At 31.8% G+C, this 22,310-nt stretch overlaps 1 protein-coding gene across 1 annotated transcript in view; it reads right to left on the bottom strand.

The window, feature by feature from the left end:
* The window catches only part of LOC145322014 (uncharacterized), a 79,353-nt gene that overhangs the window by 51,594 nt on the left and 5,449 nt on the right, over nucleotides 1–22,310 (bottom strand). The window contains exons 7-18 of the mRNA XM_080163743.1: nucleotides 22,168–22,308; nucleotides 20,439–20,556; nucleotides 9,399–9,453; nucleotides 8,150–8,269; nucleotides 7,717–7,781; nucleotides 6,744–6,809; nucleotides 5,979–6,044; nucleotides 5,376–5,483; nucleotides 3,047–3,119; nucleotides 2,010–2,098; nucleotides 1,480–1,536; nucleotides 363–471 (exon numbers count right to left, since the gene is read on the bottom strand). Coding sequence (XP_080019869.1) covers nucleotides 363–471; nucleotides 1,480–1,536; nucleotides 2,010–2,098; nucleotides 3,047–3,119; nucleotides 5,376–5,483; nucleotides 5,979–6,044; nucleotides 6,744–6,809; nucleotides 7,717–7,781; nucleotides 8,150–8,269; nucleotides 9,399–9,453; nucleotides 20,439–20,556; nucleotides 22,168–22,308 — 1,067 coding nt within the window. The remainder of the gene's footprint in view (nucleotides 1–362; nucleotides 472–1,479; nucleotides 1,537–2,009; nucleotides 2,099–3,046; nucleotides 3,120–5,375; nucleotides 5,484–5,978; nucleotides 6,045–6,743; nucleotides 6,810–7,716; nucleotides 7,782–8,149; nucleotides 8,270–9,398; nucleotides 9,454–20,438; nucleotides 20,557–22,167; nucleotides 22,309–22,310) is intronic.

Raw genomic sequence — 22,310 nt, forward strand, 5'->3', positions numbered from 1 at the left:
AAAAATTTTGCCCTCTAGCTCTAATAGGAACTGAGATAATTAGGGGGGCGTTGAACGCCCCCCCCCCCCGACCGATTAAGGTGCGGCAAGGGGCCCGACTGTATAGGGTTAAAATTTCATCAATAATTAAATTGAGAATCAACATTTTAAAGAAATTAACAACATATACTTAGTTTTAAAAGGTCGTAATTTTGTAGGAAGTTGCCACCCCCTCCATTTAACACATTGAATAAATTTCATCATAGAATATAATTAAGCTGTCAGCAAAAAAATTTATCAAAATATACCATTCTAAGATGCGCAGACAAAAAAATAAACAAACATCCTACTCATTTATTTATGTTATCTACCAATCTGCTCACCTGTAATATTATATCGTTTCCCTCCTTGCAGTTTGCCTTCGGGTATACGGACAGATTTGCCAGATCTCTTGGAGAGATCCAAATCAGGTATATATGAGTCCCAGTAATACTAAATTAAAGACAGGTATACAGACAGATTTGCCAGATCTCTTGGAGAGATCCAGGTCAGGTATGTAGGAGTCCCAGTAATACTAAAATAAAGACAGGTATACAGACAGATTTACCAGATATCTTGGAGAGATCCAGTTCAGGTATATACGAGTCCCAGTAATACTAAAATAAAGACAGGTATACAGACAGATTTACCAGATCTTTTGGAAAGATCCAGGTCAGGTATGTAGAAGTCCCAGTAATACTAAAATAAAGACAGGTATACAGACAGATTTACCAGATCTTTTGGAGAGATCCAGGTCAGGTATATACGAGTCCCAGTAATACTAAATTAAAGACAGGTATACAGACAGATTTACCAGATCTTTTGGAGAGATCCAGTTCAGGTATATACCAGTCCCAGTAATACTAAAATAAAGACAGGTATACAGACAGATTTACCAGATATCTTGGAGAGATCCAGGACAGGTATATACGAGTCCCAGTAATACTAAAATAAAGACAGGTATACAGACAGATTTACCAGATATCTTGGAGAGATCCAAGTCAGGTATGAACGAGTCCCAGTAATACTAAAATAACAAGGATCCAATAACATATCAGATAGACAAACGAACATTGACAAATATAAAGTAATAAATAATTCTGGAATTCTATTCTTAATGTAAGGCCGGACGTCCAAATCCTAATTATAGAGAAGCTTCAAAAATCCGATTTTTTCTAAATTGGTATAAGGAATAAGTAATCATGCAAAGTAAAATAATCAAGGAAACCTCGTTGTTTTTTTTTTTTAGGTATTCTTTAGTTTTTATTTTAAAAGTGTTTTACATCATAATGATGCAATTGCAGAATGTTGGACAATCGATACAATTAGATATTAGCTCTTTAAATATTAACTAAGTTTTGCAGAAATTTGATTTCATACTAAATCCTTGAAAGTTAACAAAAAAAACAATAAATTTGAAGAAAGTCAACACTTAACTTTCATTTCAAACAAGGAGTGTACCTTAAAATTAGTGGCTTGGCTCTCGTCCTCGGATTCATTACACATTTGTACGTCAACCTAAATCATAAAAAAGGACGTTCATTTTGTTTCAATTTAAAAAAAAGTATTTTACATTTTTCACTTTAGTTGTAGCCCATTTGATATCCAATACCAGAAGCGGGGTTTTGTCTGTCTTTTAAGATCTTGCTAATCACTCAGCTGATCAAATGATCTATTTCAGCTTTTAAAAGAACAGAGCTCCAAAGTGCAAGGGACGATGCTCCTAGTTAGTTTAAAATTACCTACAAGCAGGCTTAACATGTTAAAGGGATTCAAATACAACTATATGACTTATTTTCTATGATTGTTTTATAAATAAAGTTAGTCATAATAACATCTTTCTTTATTAGAAGCTATGATGCTATAGGGAGGTTTAAACAACATCTTCCAAGGAATGGGTCACAATTTTAATTGATTATTTAAAACTGTAAGTTAAAAAGCAATATCGTTGCTACTTATGGAAAAAAATATCCTTAATAATTTTAGCTTACCTTGAGTTTAAACGCTGCATCTGGATTAACAAACTGAGGACCCCGGATTATGACAGGTATCCTGTTATTTGAACCAGGTTTACGGAACTCTACACAATTATGTTACATAATTCTTTGGTTTGTTTAAATTTTTTTTAAATGTCTTGATAATAAGGTCATAGACGTCCAAGGGGGGGGGGGTAAAGAGGGGATTACCCCCTCCCCCCAAACGAATTTGGCGGTGCCGTAGGGGGCGCGCATTTTTAATACTAAATATTTAATATAATTTAAATTACCCCCCCCAAAAAAAAACACAATTGAATTTATATGTTAACACAAACAGAGGAATGTATTTTCTCGTATTCATTCGAATCCGGTGGATAGGAACCGGTTCTCATCCATACGAAAAAACTATGTCTATCATCGTATTATATCCAGCTTTCTGCGAATATAAAAATGTACAATCATAAAATTAAAACCTGTTTTTTTAGCCCGTGTCTTCGGCACCTCGGGGCTAAAAAACTGGTTTTAATCTTATATATGTACATTTTTATATCCGCGGAAAGCTGTTTATAGTACGATACGAGAAATAACTATTCCAGTATTCATTTGAAATCGATTAAAATTTAGTGTATTAGAACCAATGCTCAGCCATACTGAAAAAATCATAAACAAACAATTTTCTAGAAATAAAAATCGAAGAGTTAGAAAGTGTCATGTGTAACGTCATAAAAATACGTACAAAAAGGATGGATGAAAAGAGAAGTGGGAAAGGAAACCCCTAAAGAGATGGATAATAGACGTATTTTTATGACGTCACTCATGGCACCTCCAGCTCTTCTGAAAAATTCGGTCTAACAAAACTGGAATTAATCTTTAAATTCATCGTTTTACTATTCGCAGAAATCTGTCTGTAATACGATGCGTAAATAACTATTCCATTTTGAAATAGGCTTTTCCTTCTCCTGCATAGTTGCAAATAAGAAATTGAAACTACAGTACATAAAATTAAGGACAGTTTTATCTTTACAGAGAAATATTCCAGAATTATAGTTTTCCTATATTTTGTTCTGCAGTATCTTGTCCATTTTCTATCACAACATTCAGCTGGTAACTCTTGTCAAATTCAAGCTAAAATAATGGATATATTATTACTTGGATGTTACGTGCCAGATTTCTTTTGCTTAATAATAAAGTGAAACTCGCAGCAGGCTAAAAATAACGATATCATCCATCCACCAATTATACCCCAACCTCTCTCCTTCTACTGGATGAATTAACTGACTTACAAATAAGTTCCATGTTAGCAACAAAAATGGACGACAATTTTTCCCCTGCTATTAAACCCTTGTATTTTCTGTATCAAATGATGAAATAAAAATTATCTAGTATTGTATATTAATTACCAATAGATAGACACACGTCTTATTGAAAGGACATGTATACCTATTGGAGAAAATTAATCCAAATATTTGTAATAAAAGATTAATCATAAATTTTCCTTATACAGAAATTAAAAGTAAAAAGTTTTTATTTTCCTGGCGTGATTTTGATCATAATTGAAAATAAAATCTGTCATAAATTGTATTTTACGTTCTATCACCAACAAATAAAATTTTTTTCTTGCTCACTTTTTGATGCCCTTTGTTGAGTTTATTTTAGTATTTGTAAATTTGTACATTAGGTATATGAGCAACAATAAATTAGGCAGTTGTAAACATAAATGTCCACGGGGGTGGGGGTTAAACAAAAATTTCATTTAAAAAAAATAAATTAGATTTTTACACAATCCATCATAAAAATTTGAAGATACATGCAACGTTTGGCCGAAGTATCCTGATTAACGTTATAATGAAAGGGAATGTGTTACGTTGTAAAATTTGTCACTATAAACAGCTTCTAAATCTAAGGGTTATCTGACCTTAGGAATCAAAATATTAATGACATACCCTAAATTTTTGCGCTTTTGTTTGTAAAATTATCATGTTTTATCAAGTTAAACAAATACAAGCTTACATTTCATTGGATATAGAATATTTTTTTGCTACTAAAGGTATCTCAATATTTTATACTTTGGTTTATTATGAGGATGTCAAGATCAGAAATGAGAAATATCTTCTGACAACATTGGATATATTATTTCTTGAATGTTGCGACAGATTTTCATGTACTCTGATAAAGATATGCTCGCAGCTGGTTTATAATTACCATACCTCCCATCCAACCCCTTTATTCCATCCTCCACCTTCCTACTGGATAAGCTATCTGACCAATAAATGAGGTTCATATTAGCAAGCTAAATTGACGAAAAATTTTCTTTGTCAATATATCCACGTTAATCTTATATCCATTATACCAACACAAATGTACAATTATATGACACAACTTTAAATTTCTGAGTTTCTGCATTTGCCGCTAAAATAATCCAATCCTTGGCAAAAATAAGCTTATTATTGGATGTCTGTATAAGAAAGAGACATGTGATTGGTTCATTTTAGCGGCAATAATTTCGAAATGTCAAGTTGGAGAATCTACAAATACACTTTACAATTATTATATGCTATCACAGATATAGTTTTGTCAATAGGTAGCGCAAGTAGCAATGGATTGGATATAGAATATGTCGAAAAGGTGACAGGGGAATTTTTGTTGTCAATTAAGGTTGCTATTATCATACAGTCCTCAGACATTTGTCAATACATTCATCCATGGTCAGGGGAGGGGATAGGGTAAATTCATAAGGGGTATCATTATATTAGCAACCCTGTATTTTTAGGATATGCAAGAACCTCTTAAAATATTCACCTATATCCATTTTTATAGTATCCGATGAAAATCAAAAATAATAGAAAGTTTTTTGAACAAAATGATAACTTTATAAGCGAAAATTATTCGTTGGCTATTGATCATTCTGTAGTTTACCTAATGTGATTCTGTTTAAAGAATGCAGTCAGTAAAACTTATCAACTATAGAAAAAAATGTTCTTTAAAAGTACAATATGATATAAAAGTATGTACATTGCATTATATACAAACAGTACTTCCATACTAAATATGACATATGAACAAATGTACAAGTATTTTTAGAATAAAAGGTAAACTTGAGTAAAGGGAGGGGGAAGTTTTCCCTTTACTTTTGGTTTTAGTTTTATAAAGAATTTATAGAAAAAAATTGGGGGGTCAGGTCATTTTTTAGGAGTTATTTATCTTGGGAGAATGATAGTAACCTCCCCCGAAATCTTTCCACCTATAAAAAAGTTTTACTTTAAAGAAGAAACATATCAGTTTATGTGTTTTCTGGATACTTTAATACAAACATACAGATACACAGACAGACATGTAGACATCCTATTACTGTTATATAAGTATTAGAAATTAATCACTTACCGATTCAGCCTTGATTTCAACCCCATAAGATCTTGATTTTTCAGCAAAGCTTGTTGTACTACTAGGGCTGTACTCATTCAGTAAATAGTTCAGCGGCTTTGCAGAATCCTAGCAAATAAAAGATATGTCATAAATCACATGGAAGTCCCTCCAAAGATTATGACGTCATACGATAGAATAGCCAATAAGAGGCCAGGCTTATTGGTTATTACATCGTATGACGTCATAATCTGTGGAGTTACTTTAATCATCTTCGTCATATGTCTAAATTTGATCTCTTAAGATACCTGTCAAGAAATTCATGGTCAGGAAGAAGCACCTGACAATGATTCTATGATTAACCATCATTAACCATTAATTCGACTATTTTGCTGTTCTTTTACTTAAATAGATTAATTTTTGATTCTGTACTTCACTACCAAAGTATTTTGTCTTAATTGTAATCTTCAAACACGTGATGTGCACACTCCACAGCATCATTAAGGGATGAAAAAGGGGAAGAAAGGCCTTCCCAATTTAAAATTTACGGGGAGGTCTTTACACCCTCCTACACCCCCCTGAAGCTAGCTACTTCTTCAAAAAAATTTTATTTTATAAAATTACCTCGACTTTAACTAATTTGTAGGTAATCTTGCTGGTTTTTAATTTCAATCCCTTCACACTGGTTATCTAAAATGTAAAATATATTCTATTATATTACTACTAGCGGCTTCGCCCCTAGCCTCTAGGGGCTTTGCTCCAAGAGGTTTGATCAACCTAATTTTTGGAATTTTAGATTTAAAAAGAAAAAGTAAAAAAAATTTTTTTTTGGGGGGGGGTTTCATTTTTTGGGGAGTTGGGGGTGTCCCACCCCCCAAAGAAAATAGCTTAAAACCATCACAGGACCAGTAGGTATATTCCCTGAAGAGTAGAGCCCAATCGGTTCAGTGGTTACTGAGATCTTAAGCTTCAGACGGACAGACAGACGGACAGACGGACAGACAGACAGACAGACATCGTTCTACTTTGTATTATAGATACTAATATGCTTGTCAGTAATGCATTGGTGAAACGTCATTATATTGCCTAGATCCAAATCCCTTTTCTACCAAAAAAAAATAAAAGCAAATAAACCTCCTTAAAAAGCCGATTTATAAAATGATATTGATATTGCCATTTTTAGTTGAGTTATAGCCCCCCTTATTTATTTTGTTTATTGAAATAAGTATTTCTATTTTAAAAGGATTGATGATTTATTTCTATTTCATGATCTAAATGAAGCAATATCGTTCCAACGGTTAGTGAATTTTTTTGGTACATATAGAGTATAGACGAACTTAAACATAGACAGCCATCCTATTATTTTTCTAAAGGATATGAAATGCATACCTTAATGTTGAAAGGGCCGACAGGACAAACTTCAGTTGGGCCCAGCAGACTGAAACTAGGAGATATCTGAAATACAAAAAGGTTTTTATTGGAAATTGATATAAAGAACATTTCTTACATAATCGTATAATCGTATATTATGGGATGTATGTATTATGTATAATAGATTAATTTATTCTAGCTTATGTAAGACACTTTTTGTTTTTTTTTTATGGTGCCGCTACTTTATACCTAAAATATTTACGTCCGTCAAAAAAACACATTGAATTACGTATTATTTTGTTTGTCATGTCATGTAAAGTCAATAATTGATAACTAGCAGCTATGCCCCAATGGGCCTGTAGGGGCACTTTAGGTTGGATAGGGTCCCCCTATCGATTTTCAATTTTAATTTCAAAAAGCAAAAGCATCATATTAATTAGACTAGCGGCTTTTGTGATTACAATTGCATTGTCTTTCTTATTTTCTCTGCATAATATTTTATTGCTTCATATTTAAAAAAAATATTTAATTTTGCTATATTGGATATTTTTCTCCTTCTTAATTCAAGAGTGGAACATTAATTTATTTAAACCCTAAATGGACATGTCAAATACAAGTAAGTGTTAATCAAAATAAAACTAAACTGTGATAATCAAATTCAATCAAAGACATTGTCGTTTCCCTCAAAGTGTCTTGTTGGGCTTAGAACCCCCTACCCCCTCCTTTTTTAAAAATAAAATTAAAAGAAGGGATGTTGTTTTTTTACTTTTGGTCATATTTGGTTCATGAACAATCCCCCCCCCCCCCTCCCCCTATTTTTAATTTACTTCAAAACAAGGGGAAAATGGGTTAATAACACATCCAATTATATTTATTCTTTTTTTCCATTATAAAATAAGATATTTACAAAACTTGTAAAACATCGTAGCCAACTTTACCATTTAATCCTGCAGGAACCTTTTATTCTAACCTAACCTAATTCAATAATTACCTTGTCTGATTCTGATGGATTTCTGACTCTGATAGAACCCTCAACCTCCAGAGAATAATCAGGATCTAAAAATTAAGATTTTATGAAATTGAAATTATTCTTGGATCTGTGGTTTTTATGTGTAGTTGTAATGACCTTGGAAACGGGCATAATCCTAATATATATAGAAGTAAGGCAGTAAGCTAAGAATTTGAAAAAATGTTGATCCGAATTTATTGTACTTTTCAGGGAAGCTTTAAAAATGTCTTTGGGTAGTTTTAGGCTATTTTCCTGAACTTTTTAAAACTCCCAAAAAAACAGCTAGTAAAAAATTTTAGAATTAAATTGTAAGCAAGCTGTTTTTACCTGATAAGTTTTCTCTGATATTATTTCATGGTTTGAAGGTTAGATTGTGTCCAGATGTAATGAAAAGTTCAAAATCATGCTGTTTTACCTGATAAGTGTTCTCTGATATTATTCCATGGTTTGAAGATTAGGTTGTCTCCAGATGTGATGGTAGAATTTTCAGATAATTTGACTGTCAACATATTGGTACCAAACTCACATACAGATTCTTAAAATTTTTTACATATAATTACATTGAGTACAATCATATGTAAGCTTTACATACCAACAATGACCAAGAAAAGTAAAAACATTATTTTTTTTTTGGGGGGGGGCATTTTTTTCTAAATACAATTTATCTTGGGATGTTGGTGATACTCTCCCCAAAATAGTTATAAAACTTCCTTGGATCTATAAGAAGTTACATGCAAAGGAAAACCTTATCAGTTTAACGGTGAGACAGATCCTATGGTACAGTCGGCGAGACATCCTGTTACTTTAATATGAGAAGTTGGTAGATGTAATTTTTTAAAAGCGAGGCTTTTCTATAATTAGGGTCGGTCTGTCCGTCCATACGTCCGTCTGTAACGGATAGCTTTTTTTAATTTAGGCATGTTAGAATTGTCCTATCGATTTCAAATTTTGCATGGTGATTCCTTTAGTAGTTAGGTACGATTTAGAAATCGTAGCAACTCTATAATCATCACCAAAATGTCCGTACGTCCATTTTAAAGATGTTGATTTTTTACTCTTTTAACAAGAAATTTTTATGTGATATAATCATCCGATTGATCTGATTTTTATTATATTGATTCCTGGGACAACAAAGTATAATGTAATAAGCGAAGCAACTCTATAAGCAAGTCCTAAAAATGTAAGTATGTCCATAAACATTATATTTAATCAAGCAGTTTTTCAACAAATTTACTTACAATTTTGCTTTGACTCTTATACATTTATATTATGATTATTTAGTTCTGACACTATACAAGTGTTAATGGCCGTTTGTCCTACCGTTTCAGTGCTTCGCTTTTATGGATGTTGTCATCCTTGTTTCATAATGTTCCACTTATAGTAAGAGTACGGTAAATGCCTTAACCTTTAATTGTCAGCAATTAAATACTAAACCCTAAAATCCGCGGAGGGATGGAACATTGGACTATAAATAAGACTGGTACCAAAAGTTTTATTATCGCGTTATCTTATTCGTTGGGTTCGGAACTTTGGGTACTCTTGTTTATTTTTAATTATATGGATGCAAACTATTAGTATTCAATAAGTTCAACCAATAATTTAAATCAATGTATTGTCCATTGTCATTTCACCTGCTTTAACCTATAAATGGAACAATTAATTACCTATGATCAACTCCAAAGTTAGATTTGCAAATATTTCTTCACATGAAGATTCGCTCTGAAAAAAATTAAAATTAAATATGCAATATCATGCAATGTGTTTAATAAGAAAAGTCCCTTGAAATCTGTAGGGTGAAGCCGCTAGTTTATAAAACAAATTTTTAAGTTTGTTTGAAGCATGCTCTATGGTTTTATTCTATTTTGTGATGGTTCTCCTGTAGGCTAGGGGAGATATGGGCTAGAGAATTAAATTTAATAATCTACATATGTTCATTTGTTTTCTATGGGTAAAGAGTACGGCGAAAAAATATCTATTTAACAAAAACTAAAATGTCTACAAAGTTTGAGTACTAGGAGGAAAGACAAGAATAAAAAATATGTAGAAATTTTTAGAAATGTAATTAGTCAAGCTTATGAAAACAGGATGAGAACATATATAAGAAGAGAAGTAGCTAAAAAAAATATAGATGAAAAACTGACGAAGTGAGTTACAGAGCAGATGTTTAGGGGTCATAAAAAGGAGAGTGGGAAAAGGAATCTTTTGTATGCAGTATGACCTAAAGACCAACGGAACATTTTGGAACATATTTTTTGAGAATTGGCATACAAAAGCAGTCTATCAATAATAGCAACAAGAAAATATAAACAGCCAAAAGAGAAAGATACATGGTTAGTAACCAAAACTATTAAGGAAGTTAAAATTTATTAGAATACTACGCTTCTAGAAAGGCTTTCATATTCCCTAAATTTAATTTTAGTTGTACTTATAAGAAACTCAGTTAACCACAAAAAGCTGTCTGTTTATACAGGGTGTTTCAAATAAAACTGCGTTTTCCGGTTTTGGGAAACAACTTTTAGGAGTATGAAAAAAATAATTATATATTCTTTTTCTCTATAAAAATATGGATCAATTTTATAAAAAGTGTTTTTTAATATCTCTTAAAACAATAGTACTTTTTAGAGCTTCAAGAATTCAAAATGTATGCGTGTTTCTTTATTCTTGCAGAATTTAGGGCTATAATGTCCAATTAAATTCTTCTTTTTACTTGAAAACGACATTATAGCATGCTCAACCAAATATTCTAATAATTACATTTAAAATCTAATTCAATAATGTTTTTTTTAAGAATAAATAACCAATTTTATTTTTGCTTTAGTTACGATTCAATTATGATTATCAATTATAATCTCATAACCGCTCCTCTTGCCCCTCCCCTTTTAATCTCTTAATCTCTTTTGATTTGACAGTTGTGACATATTAACCTAATATAATATAATTAGAAGCCCTTTTAACGACAATTTTAAACTAATATAGCTTGCTTATTTTTTAAGATATTGAAATGAATTTAAAAATGACTTGTTTTATTTATAAATGCACATGGAATTAAAAGAGATTTTTTTATGAAAAATTTAAAATGCCTTTGCAATAGAGAAATAGAAAAAAATAAATTCTGAAGAACCTAAAAAGCACTTTGCATGTAGCCAAAAAAAGAAAATATGTAAAAAATCTCAAATGGGGACATTGATTTAACCTTTAATTAATTTAATATTGTACTTTTCAACCTATATGTTGCAAAAAAATAAGTTAATTGAATTTAATTGTTGTCACAGATTTAGGATCAGGCATTTTTAACCTACATGTACCTATCAGTACAGCCACATTTTTAGAGGTATCGAAAAACACCTTAAGTAAATGTTATGTACATTTTTACAGAGAATATGGACCTATATTTATTTTTTTTCATGCTCCTTTTGGTTGATTCCCAAAACTGGAAAACGCAGTTTTTTCTAAAACACATTGTATTCCTATATACTAAGTTGGAGTATTTCTGTATAATTCTTTGTGTTTGTCTGTCTTTTGTTTAAGAGCTTACAAAAAACTCCATTCCATAGTTTTAAATTTAAATATATACAATATGTTTGTCAAAAACACTAATAGGCTAATGAAGTACACAAAAAAGAAAAGAAAAATTGTTACGTGTGGTGTGAAGATTTTACTCAATCTAAAATTATTAATTTATTTAATTAATTTCAAATTTAAAGCATATAATTCCCATTTACAGTCAAAATCGTTTTGTTTTTGGATGAAATTGTAAATTGTAATATTAGATTTATGCGTATTTTTAATATACATTTCCGCAGAATATAAAAACAAATTTAGAAAATCTCCATTAACATGTTTTGGGCTTGTTTTAAACCATACATTAACATTTTTTGGGCTTGTCTTAAACCTAACTTTCAAAGTTTATTTTAAGGTTTTGGGTTTTGTCGACTAAATTGCATTATTTAAAACTGGCTATGGCAAACATATTATCAAAGTGCTACACATTATTGGATGTAGAAAATATGTGGATAATATACCAGGGAAAAAATTGTCTCCAATTCAGGTTGCTTACATGTACATCCCTTATTGGTCAGTTAGTTCATCCAGTAGGAGGAAAGGGGATGGGGTATAGGTGTTCGATGTGGGGAATCGTTCTTTTATAATCTGGTTTAAAGTCCAAGTGTTAATAAATCCATTTACACATTATATTAGTGTGAATCACGAACGAAGATAAGTGTCCCTAATGGTATTTTCTTATGTCAGGCTTATGTAAGCTTTTAGTTAAGTATTCCTATGAAGTTTCTAAGTTATTGTTAAGTATTCCTAAATGTAGTAATGTTAAGTAAGACTTAGGGAAGCTGTAAGGTACCTTATGAAGTTTACTAGGGGTTCCTATTTTGTTCTTAGTTACATTAAGTTATGTCAAGAAAAAGCAGGTTTGATACACGAGTACCTTTTTGGTTATGTCTTAAAACAGCCAATTGTTTTTCTAACTAAAGATTTTAAAAAATATTTCTATCTTTTTTAAGTTTTTGAGCACGGTTCCTTGTAAATTCTGCCACATACATCCTATCTGTGTTATACATAATAGCAATTAACCATCTAAGGCCTCTTTAAAGATATTTTTTTATTTTCATAATTATAAAGAATGGTTACTTAAAAATATTTTTTATAGGGTGATTTTTTTAGTAGAAAATATGGTAAATTAACCTCCCCAATATATATAAAAAAAACACAAATCATATTCAAATATTGGAAATGGGCAGGTGTGCTAAACATTTGCAAATTATTTTTTTTCGTTAAAATGAATGAACAACAAAATAGATGTAATTATTTGATTCTACATTTAAAGAGCTATAATTCAAATTTTATTACAATGAGTACACTTTTAGTTATTTATAATGTTTCTTTTTTTCTATTTATGCAGACGAAAAAAACTTTACTCTAATTAAGACTTATCTTTCATATTTTTTGATTTTATTTTTTAATTATTTAATTAGGGTTACATAAAATTACTTAGGTATACTTAACATATAAAAGGTATCTTATCTAGTTAAGTCAGGTAGAAAGCAAGTACAAATTCTCATTCAATCCAGGGAGGGAGGGGTCATTGGGCTTTCTAAAATATTACATTAGTCCCCAAATTTGTATTATAACGTTTTCTTATTCAATAGCTTAATAACTTTTGGGACTTTTTTTCGAAATTTAATTGGTATTTTCATTAATCTTAATATCCAGCCGTTTCAACCACTAATTGTACAGGACAAGGACGTCCAAGCTTTTTTTTATATGGGGGGGGGGGAGATCAAAATTCAAAAATTTTGCCTAGGCATCCCAAAATTCAATTTGGGCGGGGTATCAATTTATCTACTATTGTCTTATCCCTTTAGATCCCTGATTTCATCTACATTTAACTGATTGATATATTAATTTATGTTCCTTCATATGCGCTAAAATCCGTATACTAAAGTAGCAGGATGTTTGTTTGTCTGTGTGTCTGTACCAAAGGATCTCGCTAAACGCTGAACCGATCGGGTTCTCCTTAATATGTAGATTCTCATGGTTTCTGGGAAGGTTTATGACTATTTTGGGAGAGGGTACAACCAACCTCCCAAGAGAAATGACAAAAAATCGATAATATTTAAAATATATGGGAGACTTCATTGTAACATAAAGAGAATTATCGTAAAATAAAGAAGTAATGTAGAGACTTTAACAAATAAAAACATCTAAAGTGCCACTAGAGGCCTCTAGGGGCGTAGCCGCTATTTTAGAAATAAAGTAAAAGTGAAGGTAAATACAATGGTCATAAAAAAAGAGATGTAATCAAGGATGTTTAAAATATCTTGCTAGCTTCTGGAATGAATAGGTTTCTTTTCATGGAAGCTTCTTATATGCCATTAGTTATATTTAAAAAAAAGGAAACTTATTCTTGCTTTAAAAAACTTTTAAAGATACTAAAAACTGTTTTCATGCGTAGTTCTTAGTCCAGTCCTACACACACAGACAGACATACACCATATCTTTTGGCTACCCCTCTAAAGATATTAGATTTATATGAATTGCTTCAAAATGTTTTGTACAGGATGATTTTTAAAAGCGAGGCTTTTCTATAATTAGGGTCGGTCCGTCCAAGATAGATAGCTTTTATTCGTTAATTTAGGCATGTTAGAATTGTCCTATTGATTTCAAACTTTGCATGATGATTCCTGTAGTAGTTAGGTACGATTTAGAAAGCATAGCAACTCTATAATCATCACCAGAATGTCCGTACGTCCATTTTAAACATGTTGATTTTTCTACTTTTTTAATAACAATTTTTTATGTGATCTAATTATCCGATTGATCTGCTTTTTGATATATTGATTCCTGGGACAACAAAGAACAATATTATAAGCAAAGGAACTCTATCAAGTCCTTAAAATGTAAGTATGTCCATAAACATTATTCTGTATCAAGCAGTTTTTCAACAAATTTACTTACAATTATGCTTCGACTCGTATACATTTATATTCTGATTATTCAGTTCTGACACTATACAAGTGTTAATGTTTGTGATTTTTTAAAATTAATTTCGTTATTGGTATAAGCTGGTAATAAATAGCCCATTGTCCCCTCTTTCTCTATTAAAATAAAACATGTGATGTTTTATTAGCAATTTTCTTAGCACAGTAAAAAATGTTTTCAGTGTTCTCTTTTCCCTAAATCAACACTTCATAATAGATAGGCGAAGCATTGCCGAAAAAAATGTAATAAAAAATAAGTCATTTAAAGCTGTCATTCAAGATTTGAAGAAAAAAAGGAACACCAATAAAGAAATTATCAAGTAAGAATTATTAAAAGGTATAATCTAGAAACATACTCCCAAATTCAGCCAACAGGAATACAGGGGAGGATCAATCTACCATATATTGGTTAGAAAGTAAACAAAATTTGGTTAGAAAGAGCAATTATCCTTTGATATCATTCGCAAAATGAATCATCTATAAATAGTCTTTCATAGGATAAGCCTTTGCTTTGGTTAATCATATGGTTAAAAATTTATTCCCTCGCATGATTTAAAGCATATGACATACCATATATAAGAAGTTATCTTTAAATAGTTAACTTTCTTGGGATAAAGTTACCTCTTTGGATATTCCTTATTAAGTTTCACAACTTATTGGGCTCGATTTACCATCTAGATCTACTATATCTATTGGTTCATTATACTATACTTGTGTACTTTCTTGGTAGAATATTTTTTTATAGGTTATTATTTAAAACAGCTAACTGTTCTTTTAGCTTAAAAATCATAAACATTATATAGCTTTCATTAGTTTTTAAGTAGTTTCTATTCAAGTCCTGTCTTTGTTATACTTAATAGCTAAAACCTCTCTAAGCTTTAAAGTTGTTAGATTTATAAAGAAAGGTTAAAAAAACGTTTTGTAGAGATTGATTTCTTAGCTTGGTAAAGGCACCATCTATAATACAAAGTAGAACGATGTCTGTCTGTCCGTCTGTCCGTCTGTCTGTCCGTCTGAAGCTTAAGATCTCAGTAACCACTGAACCGATTGGGCTCTACTCTTCAGGGAATGTACCTACTGGTCCTGTGATGGTTTTAAGCTATTTTCTTGGGGGGTGGGACACCCCCAACCCCCCAAAAAATGAAAAATACCCCCCCCCCCCCCAAAAAAATTTTTTTTTAACTTTTTCTTTTTAAATCTAAAATACGAAAAATTAGTTTGATCAAACCTCTTGGGGCAAAGCCCCTAGAGGCTAGGGGCGAAGCCGCTAGTCTATAATACAAAGTAGAACGATGTCTGTCTGTCCGTCTGTCCGTCTGTCCGTCTGTCCGTCTGTCTGTCCGTCTGAAGCTTAAGATCTCAGTAACCACTTAACTGATTGGGCTCTAATCTTCAGGGAATGTACCTACTGGTCCTGTGATGGTTTTAAGCTATTTTCTTGGGGGGTGGGACACCCCCAACCCCCCAAAAAATGAAATGACATATAATCAAATATTAGAAATAGGCAAGTGTTGAACCTAAGATACTTTTTTTGTTAAAATGTATGAACATCTATATAGATATTAAAATTAAAATCTACAAAGAGTCACATGTTAACAAATTTTATATGTTTATTACAAAGAGTAGCTTTTAGTTCTATATGATCTATCCTTATAGTTTGTTTTTCTATTATAGTAAAATTAAAAATAATCCACACAAAGTTATGTTGAAAAAACATCAAATTGTCAGATCCTAAGAAATAATTTTATTTCTTATTATTTTTAAAATTAGTTAAGGTACCTTTTTTTGATAAGATACCCTAGGATTTTTGGCTTGGAGAAGTGGATCAAAAGGGATGATTCATAAGGTAGGGGCATCGAAAATAGGGAGGGGATTAAGCTACCTTTACATAAATAGTTAGGGATTCCTAAACCTTTCTTTGCAAAGAAAGCAGGTAGAAATTAATAGGGAAGGGTGGTTGGGGGGGGGGGGGGGGTTTGATAAAGGTTACTTTCAAATTTATGTAAGCTTTTTTAGTACAACTTTAAGGTAGGCTTACATTAAAGTTAGCAATGCCTAATGGTTCTTAATTCAAAAGAAAGCAGGTAGAGGTGGGAAGAGCTTTGACATCCAATGAATAGATATATAAGATCTAGATGGTCTATCTGGCACCAAATTCTGTCATACATATAGAGCAATAAGAAATTAACCCTTACAGATTTGTTAATTTTTCAACTTTTTTATTTCATGGGTGGGTGATCTCCAACACCACCTTAAATTTTTTTTTAAATACTTTTCTTTTATTTTATATTTTTTGGGGGTTGAGTACCCTCCCAAACCCCCTTAAATTAAAAAAAAAATTAACTTCCATTTTCAATTTTTTAATTTTTTTTCTTTTTGAATTTTTTTGGGGGTGAGGTGACCTCTCACACCCCCGTAAAAAAATTTTATCTGAAATTTTTTAAAATTTTTCTTCCATGAAATGGGGTGACTTCCCACACCCCCTGGTACAAATATTTTTGGGGTGACCCTCTTAAAAAATGTTTTGTCTTCAATTTCAAATTTATTTTTTTTTGGAAAAGGGGTGACCTTCCACACTCACTAAAAAGATTTTTCTTGTCAAATTTTTTTTCTTCAATTTTCAATTTTTTGGGGGTTGGGGCAACCTTGCACAACACTCTACAAATTTTTTGTTTAAATTCTGTTTCTTTCATTTCAAAAAAGGAGTTTTAAAAAAATTACTGGATACCTGGAGCGGGGCGGCCAAGCTTTTTTTGTGGGGGGGGGGGGGGGGAGAAATTTTTTTTAAGGGGGGATAAAATGGCATGCGAAGCGTGCCGCAAATTTTTTTTAACCTCCTTAAAATTTTTACCCTGGGGGTAAAATTTGCTAATTACCCCAACTGAAATCTGTTTGCAGGGGTAAATTTTGTTTACCCCACCCCCCTCCCAAATTTACTCCTGGGGTAAAATTTTTTGGGGGGTAATTTAAATTTTATTAAATATTTAGTATTAAAAATGTGCAGGAAGCGCGGCAAAAAATTTTTTGTTAGAGATTTTTATTTTGGGGGGGGGGGGTATTTATCCCTCCTCAAATTGTTTTGGGGGGTAATCCCCACTTCACCCCCCCCCCCCTTGGACGTCTATGCTTGGAGGATCAGTACCTTCAGAATCATACATGGAACCTGAAATTGACTTGTATGCCTATATTTCTTACCAGCGGCTACGCCCCTAGAGGCCTCTAGGGGCACTTGAGGAGGGGGAGTCGAATTTGATAACCCAATTTCTTATTTTAGATTTTGTAAGAAAAAGTAAAAAAAAAATTTTGTGGGGTAGAAAATTTTTTTTTTTTAGGGGGGGGGCGTGCCGGGTGCCCTCCATCATTTTTTTAATTTTAGTTAAAAAATTAAAAAAAATAAAAAAAATTTAGGGGGGGGTATTTTTCATTTTTGGGGGCGTTGGGGGTGTCCCACCCCCCAAGAAAATAGTTATAAACCTTCCCGGGACCTATGAGAAGCTACCTTGTTAAGGAGAACCCAATCGGTTCAGCGGTTAGCGAGATCCTTTGGTACAGACACACAGACAGACACACAAACATCCTGTTACTTTAGTATAAGGATGAGGATGTACTACTACAGGTTTGGGGGGATGTTTTATGGGGTTCAGGAATCCCTACCCCAAATAAAATAAAATGGAGGGGATGAAAAATATATCTCCCAAAAAGTTGTATTTTGTCCCAAGTTTTTTTTTATGTTTTTTTGGTGATCTCCCCCCTTAAGTAAAAAAGGATGTAAAAACAAAGGTTGTTGAATAAAAGTGTGGAGGAAGCTAAAATTGACTCTCACTCACTTAAAGTCGGAAATTCATTATCAAACAGGGGACTTGCACAAATTTCTTTAGCACTCTAGCTTTAATAGGAGCTGAGATAATGGGGGGGGGGGGAGCATTGAACTACTGATAAAGGTGCGGCAAGGGGCCCAACTGTTAAGGGTTAAGTCTTACAAATTATGGATCCCGATTGACCATCTAGTTCTATAATATCTATTGGTTAATTATACTGTAGTACGGCTGTACTTCCTTATTATTTTTTTGGTTATTTTTCAAAACAGCAAATCGTTCTTTTAGCTTGAATTAAAAAAAATATTATGGCCTTAATTAGTTTCAAATGAAGTTTCTATTCAATTCCCACGCACACACAGACATACATCCTATATTTGTTATACATAATTTCGGCTACTTCTCTAAACTTTAAAGATGTAAGATTTATAAAGAAAGATTTTAAATTTTTTTTTGTACAGAATGATTTCTTTGCTTGGTATACAGGCACTACATGAAATATAGATAAATCACATGACTCATAAACAAATATTTGAAATGGAAAGAGTGCTGAATCTTTGATCCTTTTTTGTTAAATTGAATGAACAACTATGGCGATGTGAAAATTAAATTCTACAAAGAGTTATATTTATAACTTATTACAATGAGTATGATTTAAGTTCTATATGATTCTATAAGATTTTTTTCTATTGTATTAAAGTTTAATTTAATCCACAAAATTTTTTGTTAAAAAAATATATCAAATTGTTAGGCTAAGAAACAATTTTATTCATTATTTTTTAAAATAAACTAACGACACCCTTAGGTAACCCTAGGTGGAGAATTATATGAAAAGGGAGGATTTATAAGGCTGGGGCATCATAAAGGGAGAGGGGTTTATGATAGGGATTCCTAAATCTTTTACTTAAAAGATAGGAAGAGTTTTTATTAATCAGCCAAAAAATCTCTAAAGTAGTAAAAACAAGATTAAGATTAAGGGAAAAAATGTAGAATACTTAAAATAGAATATACAGCCTCATTCATGATAATTTTTAACGCCTCTAAGTCTAATGAAACTTTGCTAATGAAAATTTTCTTATATAACCCCAATTGAAAGAACACTAAGGGACGGGGGGAGAAGGGGAATGGTGAGTGTTATGGCGGCTATTCCTTGGGGGGGAATCGTTTGAAAAGGGTAGATGTGGGGGGTACCTTATATTGATATGATAGGTTTATGTAAGGTTAAAGTATTCCTATCAAAATCTTTACCTAAGCTTGACATTACTAAATTTAAGGGTAGACTATCTCCCCTAAACTAAAGTAAGGCTAAAGATACCCTTATTTTTAAGGGGTCCCTAATAAACCGTTTGTGATTAGCTTTATTATTTATATCAGCCACTAAGAGCATAAAAAAGCCATCATTGTTGAAATGTGATGGACTCAATGTTTTTTTTATTAATGAAGGGGGGATTTAAAGAATAGTCCAGTTAACACCTAAGGATAGCTATATTTTGTTTTTATACATATATCCTATAATCCCATGTTTTTTTCAACACAGGAAAACAGGGATACGATAATGGACAGAAAAATTGTATCTACCCACATCTATCTCTAGTATCTGAATTTATTAGCTAATGTATAATGATGTTTGGGAAAACAGTGATTTAAAGAGATAAGACAATAAATTTATGTGCATCCCCAATCATGATACACAAAATAGTCGTTTCGGTAGAGTAAAATTATTGGTTGAAACGTTTGAACACTCAATTTAAAAAACCAACCAATCAAAAAGTCCCGAAGTTGATAAGACAAGGAATAAGAAAACGTTACTATAAAACTTTGGGGACTAGTGTAATAAACAGCCCTATGTCCCCTCTCTCTCTGGGAGAAAAGATTAATCTCTGTATCCCTGGAACCAAGGGAAATGATAAATAACTTCCTTTTATCCTAAAAACAGATAAATGGAGAAAATAAAATGTACTTGGAATAAATTTGTATAAATGATTCCATGAAATCTTATTTTTACGAATATAAATACAAGCTAATGGATGTAGATTACGTGGATATTGGGAGAATTTCTTGCATACCCTGATAAAATGTTTCTATCAGCTGTGTATTATAACCCCCACCCACCTCTCTCACCATCACTCCCCTGACCATGGAGGAACGTATTGGCCAATAAATCTGAAGACTATATTAACAAACTTAATCGACGCCAAAAAAAAATAGTGGTAACCTCAACTCGACCAACAAATTTTTGAGTTGAAGCCACCGCAGCCAGTAAGGTAGTAGAAATGTCAGTCAGTGAGTCCCATTTCAATAATGACAGCAGCGGGCTTGTAACATCTATCTGCAGCCGCAGCAGCTTGCGATCCTAAATTTGGCAGCTATAGAATCCTGAAAATTTATGATTTTTTACCTGAAGATTTCTGTCAAATTTTATTTTGATAGCATCAAAAGTTTTGGTGAGTGTTGCTGCCTCGGGTTTGGGTCCCTGCGTTATTATCACTGCTTCTCCGGTGCTTAATCTTTTATCCCTGAAAAATTTAATGTCTTTAAATTTTCAGGGCTTCTCTCTATATAAGGTTCTCTAAAGTAAATATACAAAAAAAATCAGTATCATATTTTTTTTAAATTCACAAGATTAAACTGCGTTTAAATAAATAGATATGTACATAATCAAAAAAGTTTCATGTTTAGCAATTTTGAAATATATATTCTTAATTCTTAGTTTAAAACATTTTACTGTTCAGTTCACCAAAATACTTGTTTTTATTGTCTTTCTTTAAATTTTTCCTGGTATACCAAACTTTTTCTAAACATATTTTACAGTCTAAATTCACTACATACATATATTTTATTTAGAACAGCTTTTAGTACAAATATGGGGCAAGAAGCTGATTTATTTCTTGTCAATATCCACTCTCTTCTATTTCGTACTTTCAGGGATAAAATGATGGAAGAAAGTGTTGAAAACTACTTTGAATATGGAATATAAAGCTAAAATACTTTTATATTATTTTTATTTATAAAATATTTAAATTGCATAATTTATGTCTTCGTGACTTAAAAAAAAACAGTTGATAAAAACCATTTTTTATTAAGATTTTATACTGTTTTATATTATAAACATAATATTTTATTTGATATTTATTTGTAGGTTACTAGTCCTCTTAAATGACCAATTAATTTTCAAAATAATAAGGAAAATCCACGAAAATGGATAAAACAATTTAAATACATTAACGAATCACTTTGTCCTGGCACGTATTTCACTTTAGTTCTTTTACTTACAAGAAATGAAGATTTTTACTAAGGAGGCAGGGATAATAATGCAAAATGGGAGCGTTTGAATAAATTCAAATTAAAGGGGTAATATATTTTGGTTTTTTGTGTCAGGTTAGGTTAGGTTTTATTGAAAACTGAGTTTCCCCGCAGGGTTACGGCACCGAAGGTATAAGCCCCTGCAGGGTTAGTGCCTCCCGAAAGCGGTAAGGCTTAGGGTAAAAAATACAGTGCTCAATATTTTTCGAATTAATTCACTTGTTTGGAGGATTGTAAAAAAGTTATAATTCATCCCCTCCCTCCCTGTCAAATTAGGGAAAATGACCCCAATGCGTATATCGGATTTCACTAAAAACAGACCAAAGATCGTACTTATATGGATCAAGGATCTAGTTCATGGCCAGTTTTGTATCTATTCTGATCTTAACAATTACACAGATGGATGTAGAATATGCGTGGATTTTATGACAGGAAAAAAATTATCGTCAATTTAGGATGCTTTGTCCCTATCATTTATTGGTCCTTCATCCAGTAGGAGGGAAGGGGCCAAGGGATGTATCGTTATTTTAGCCAACTACAAGTTTCGCTTTATTAGAGTACATGATAATCTGGTGTAAGATCCCAGTATTGATAAATCCATTGATAAAATCTATTATAATGATAAAACAATTGAACTCTTTTTCTTATCTAAATGAAAAAGATAAAAGTTTTTTTTTCAAAATTTAAACTTGAAAGTTAAACACATTAATTTAATTATTCCATATTCGCAATTCAGAATAGCAGAATTTTTTAAAAATATATTAATTTCTTAGTAGATAATTAAAATCTTAAATTGCAGTGAAGCAAAAATGATTATGTCTTACTTGATAGCTTTGTTGTAAGGTCTGATAAGTAGTCCAAAATGATAAACCCCGCCACCCAAAGGTGTAAAGGTACCACAGTGTACTGATCCATCCTTGTAGTAGCCACCTTTGATCAGCTCTCCCTGCAGACTTGTCTTTTTCCT

This window comes from Acartia tonsa, chromosome 6 (assembly GCF_053477335.1).
Source record: "Acartia tonsa isolate MP-2025a chromosome 6, ASM5347733v1, whole genome shotgun sequence".
Lineage (NCBI taxonomy): Eukaryota > Metazoa > Arthropoda > Copepoda > Calanoida > Acartiidae > Acartia > Acartia tonsa.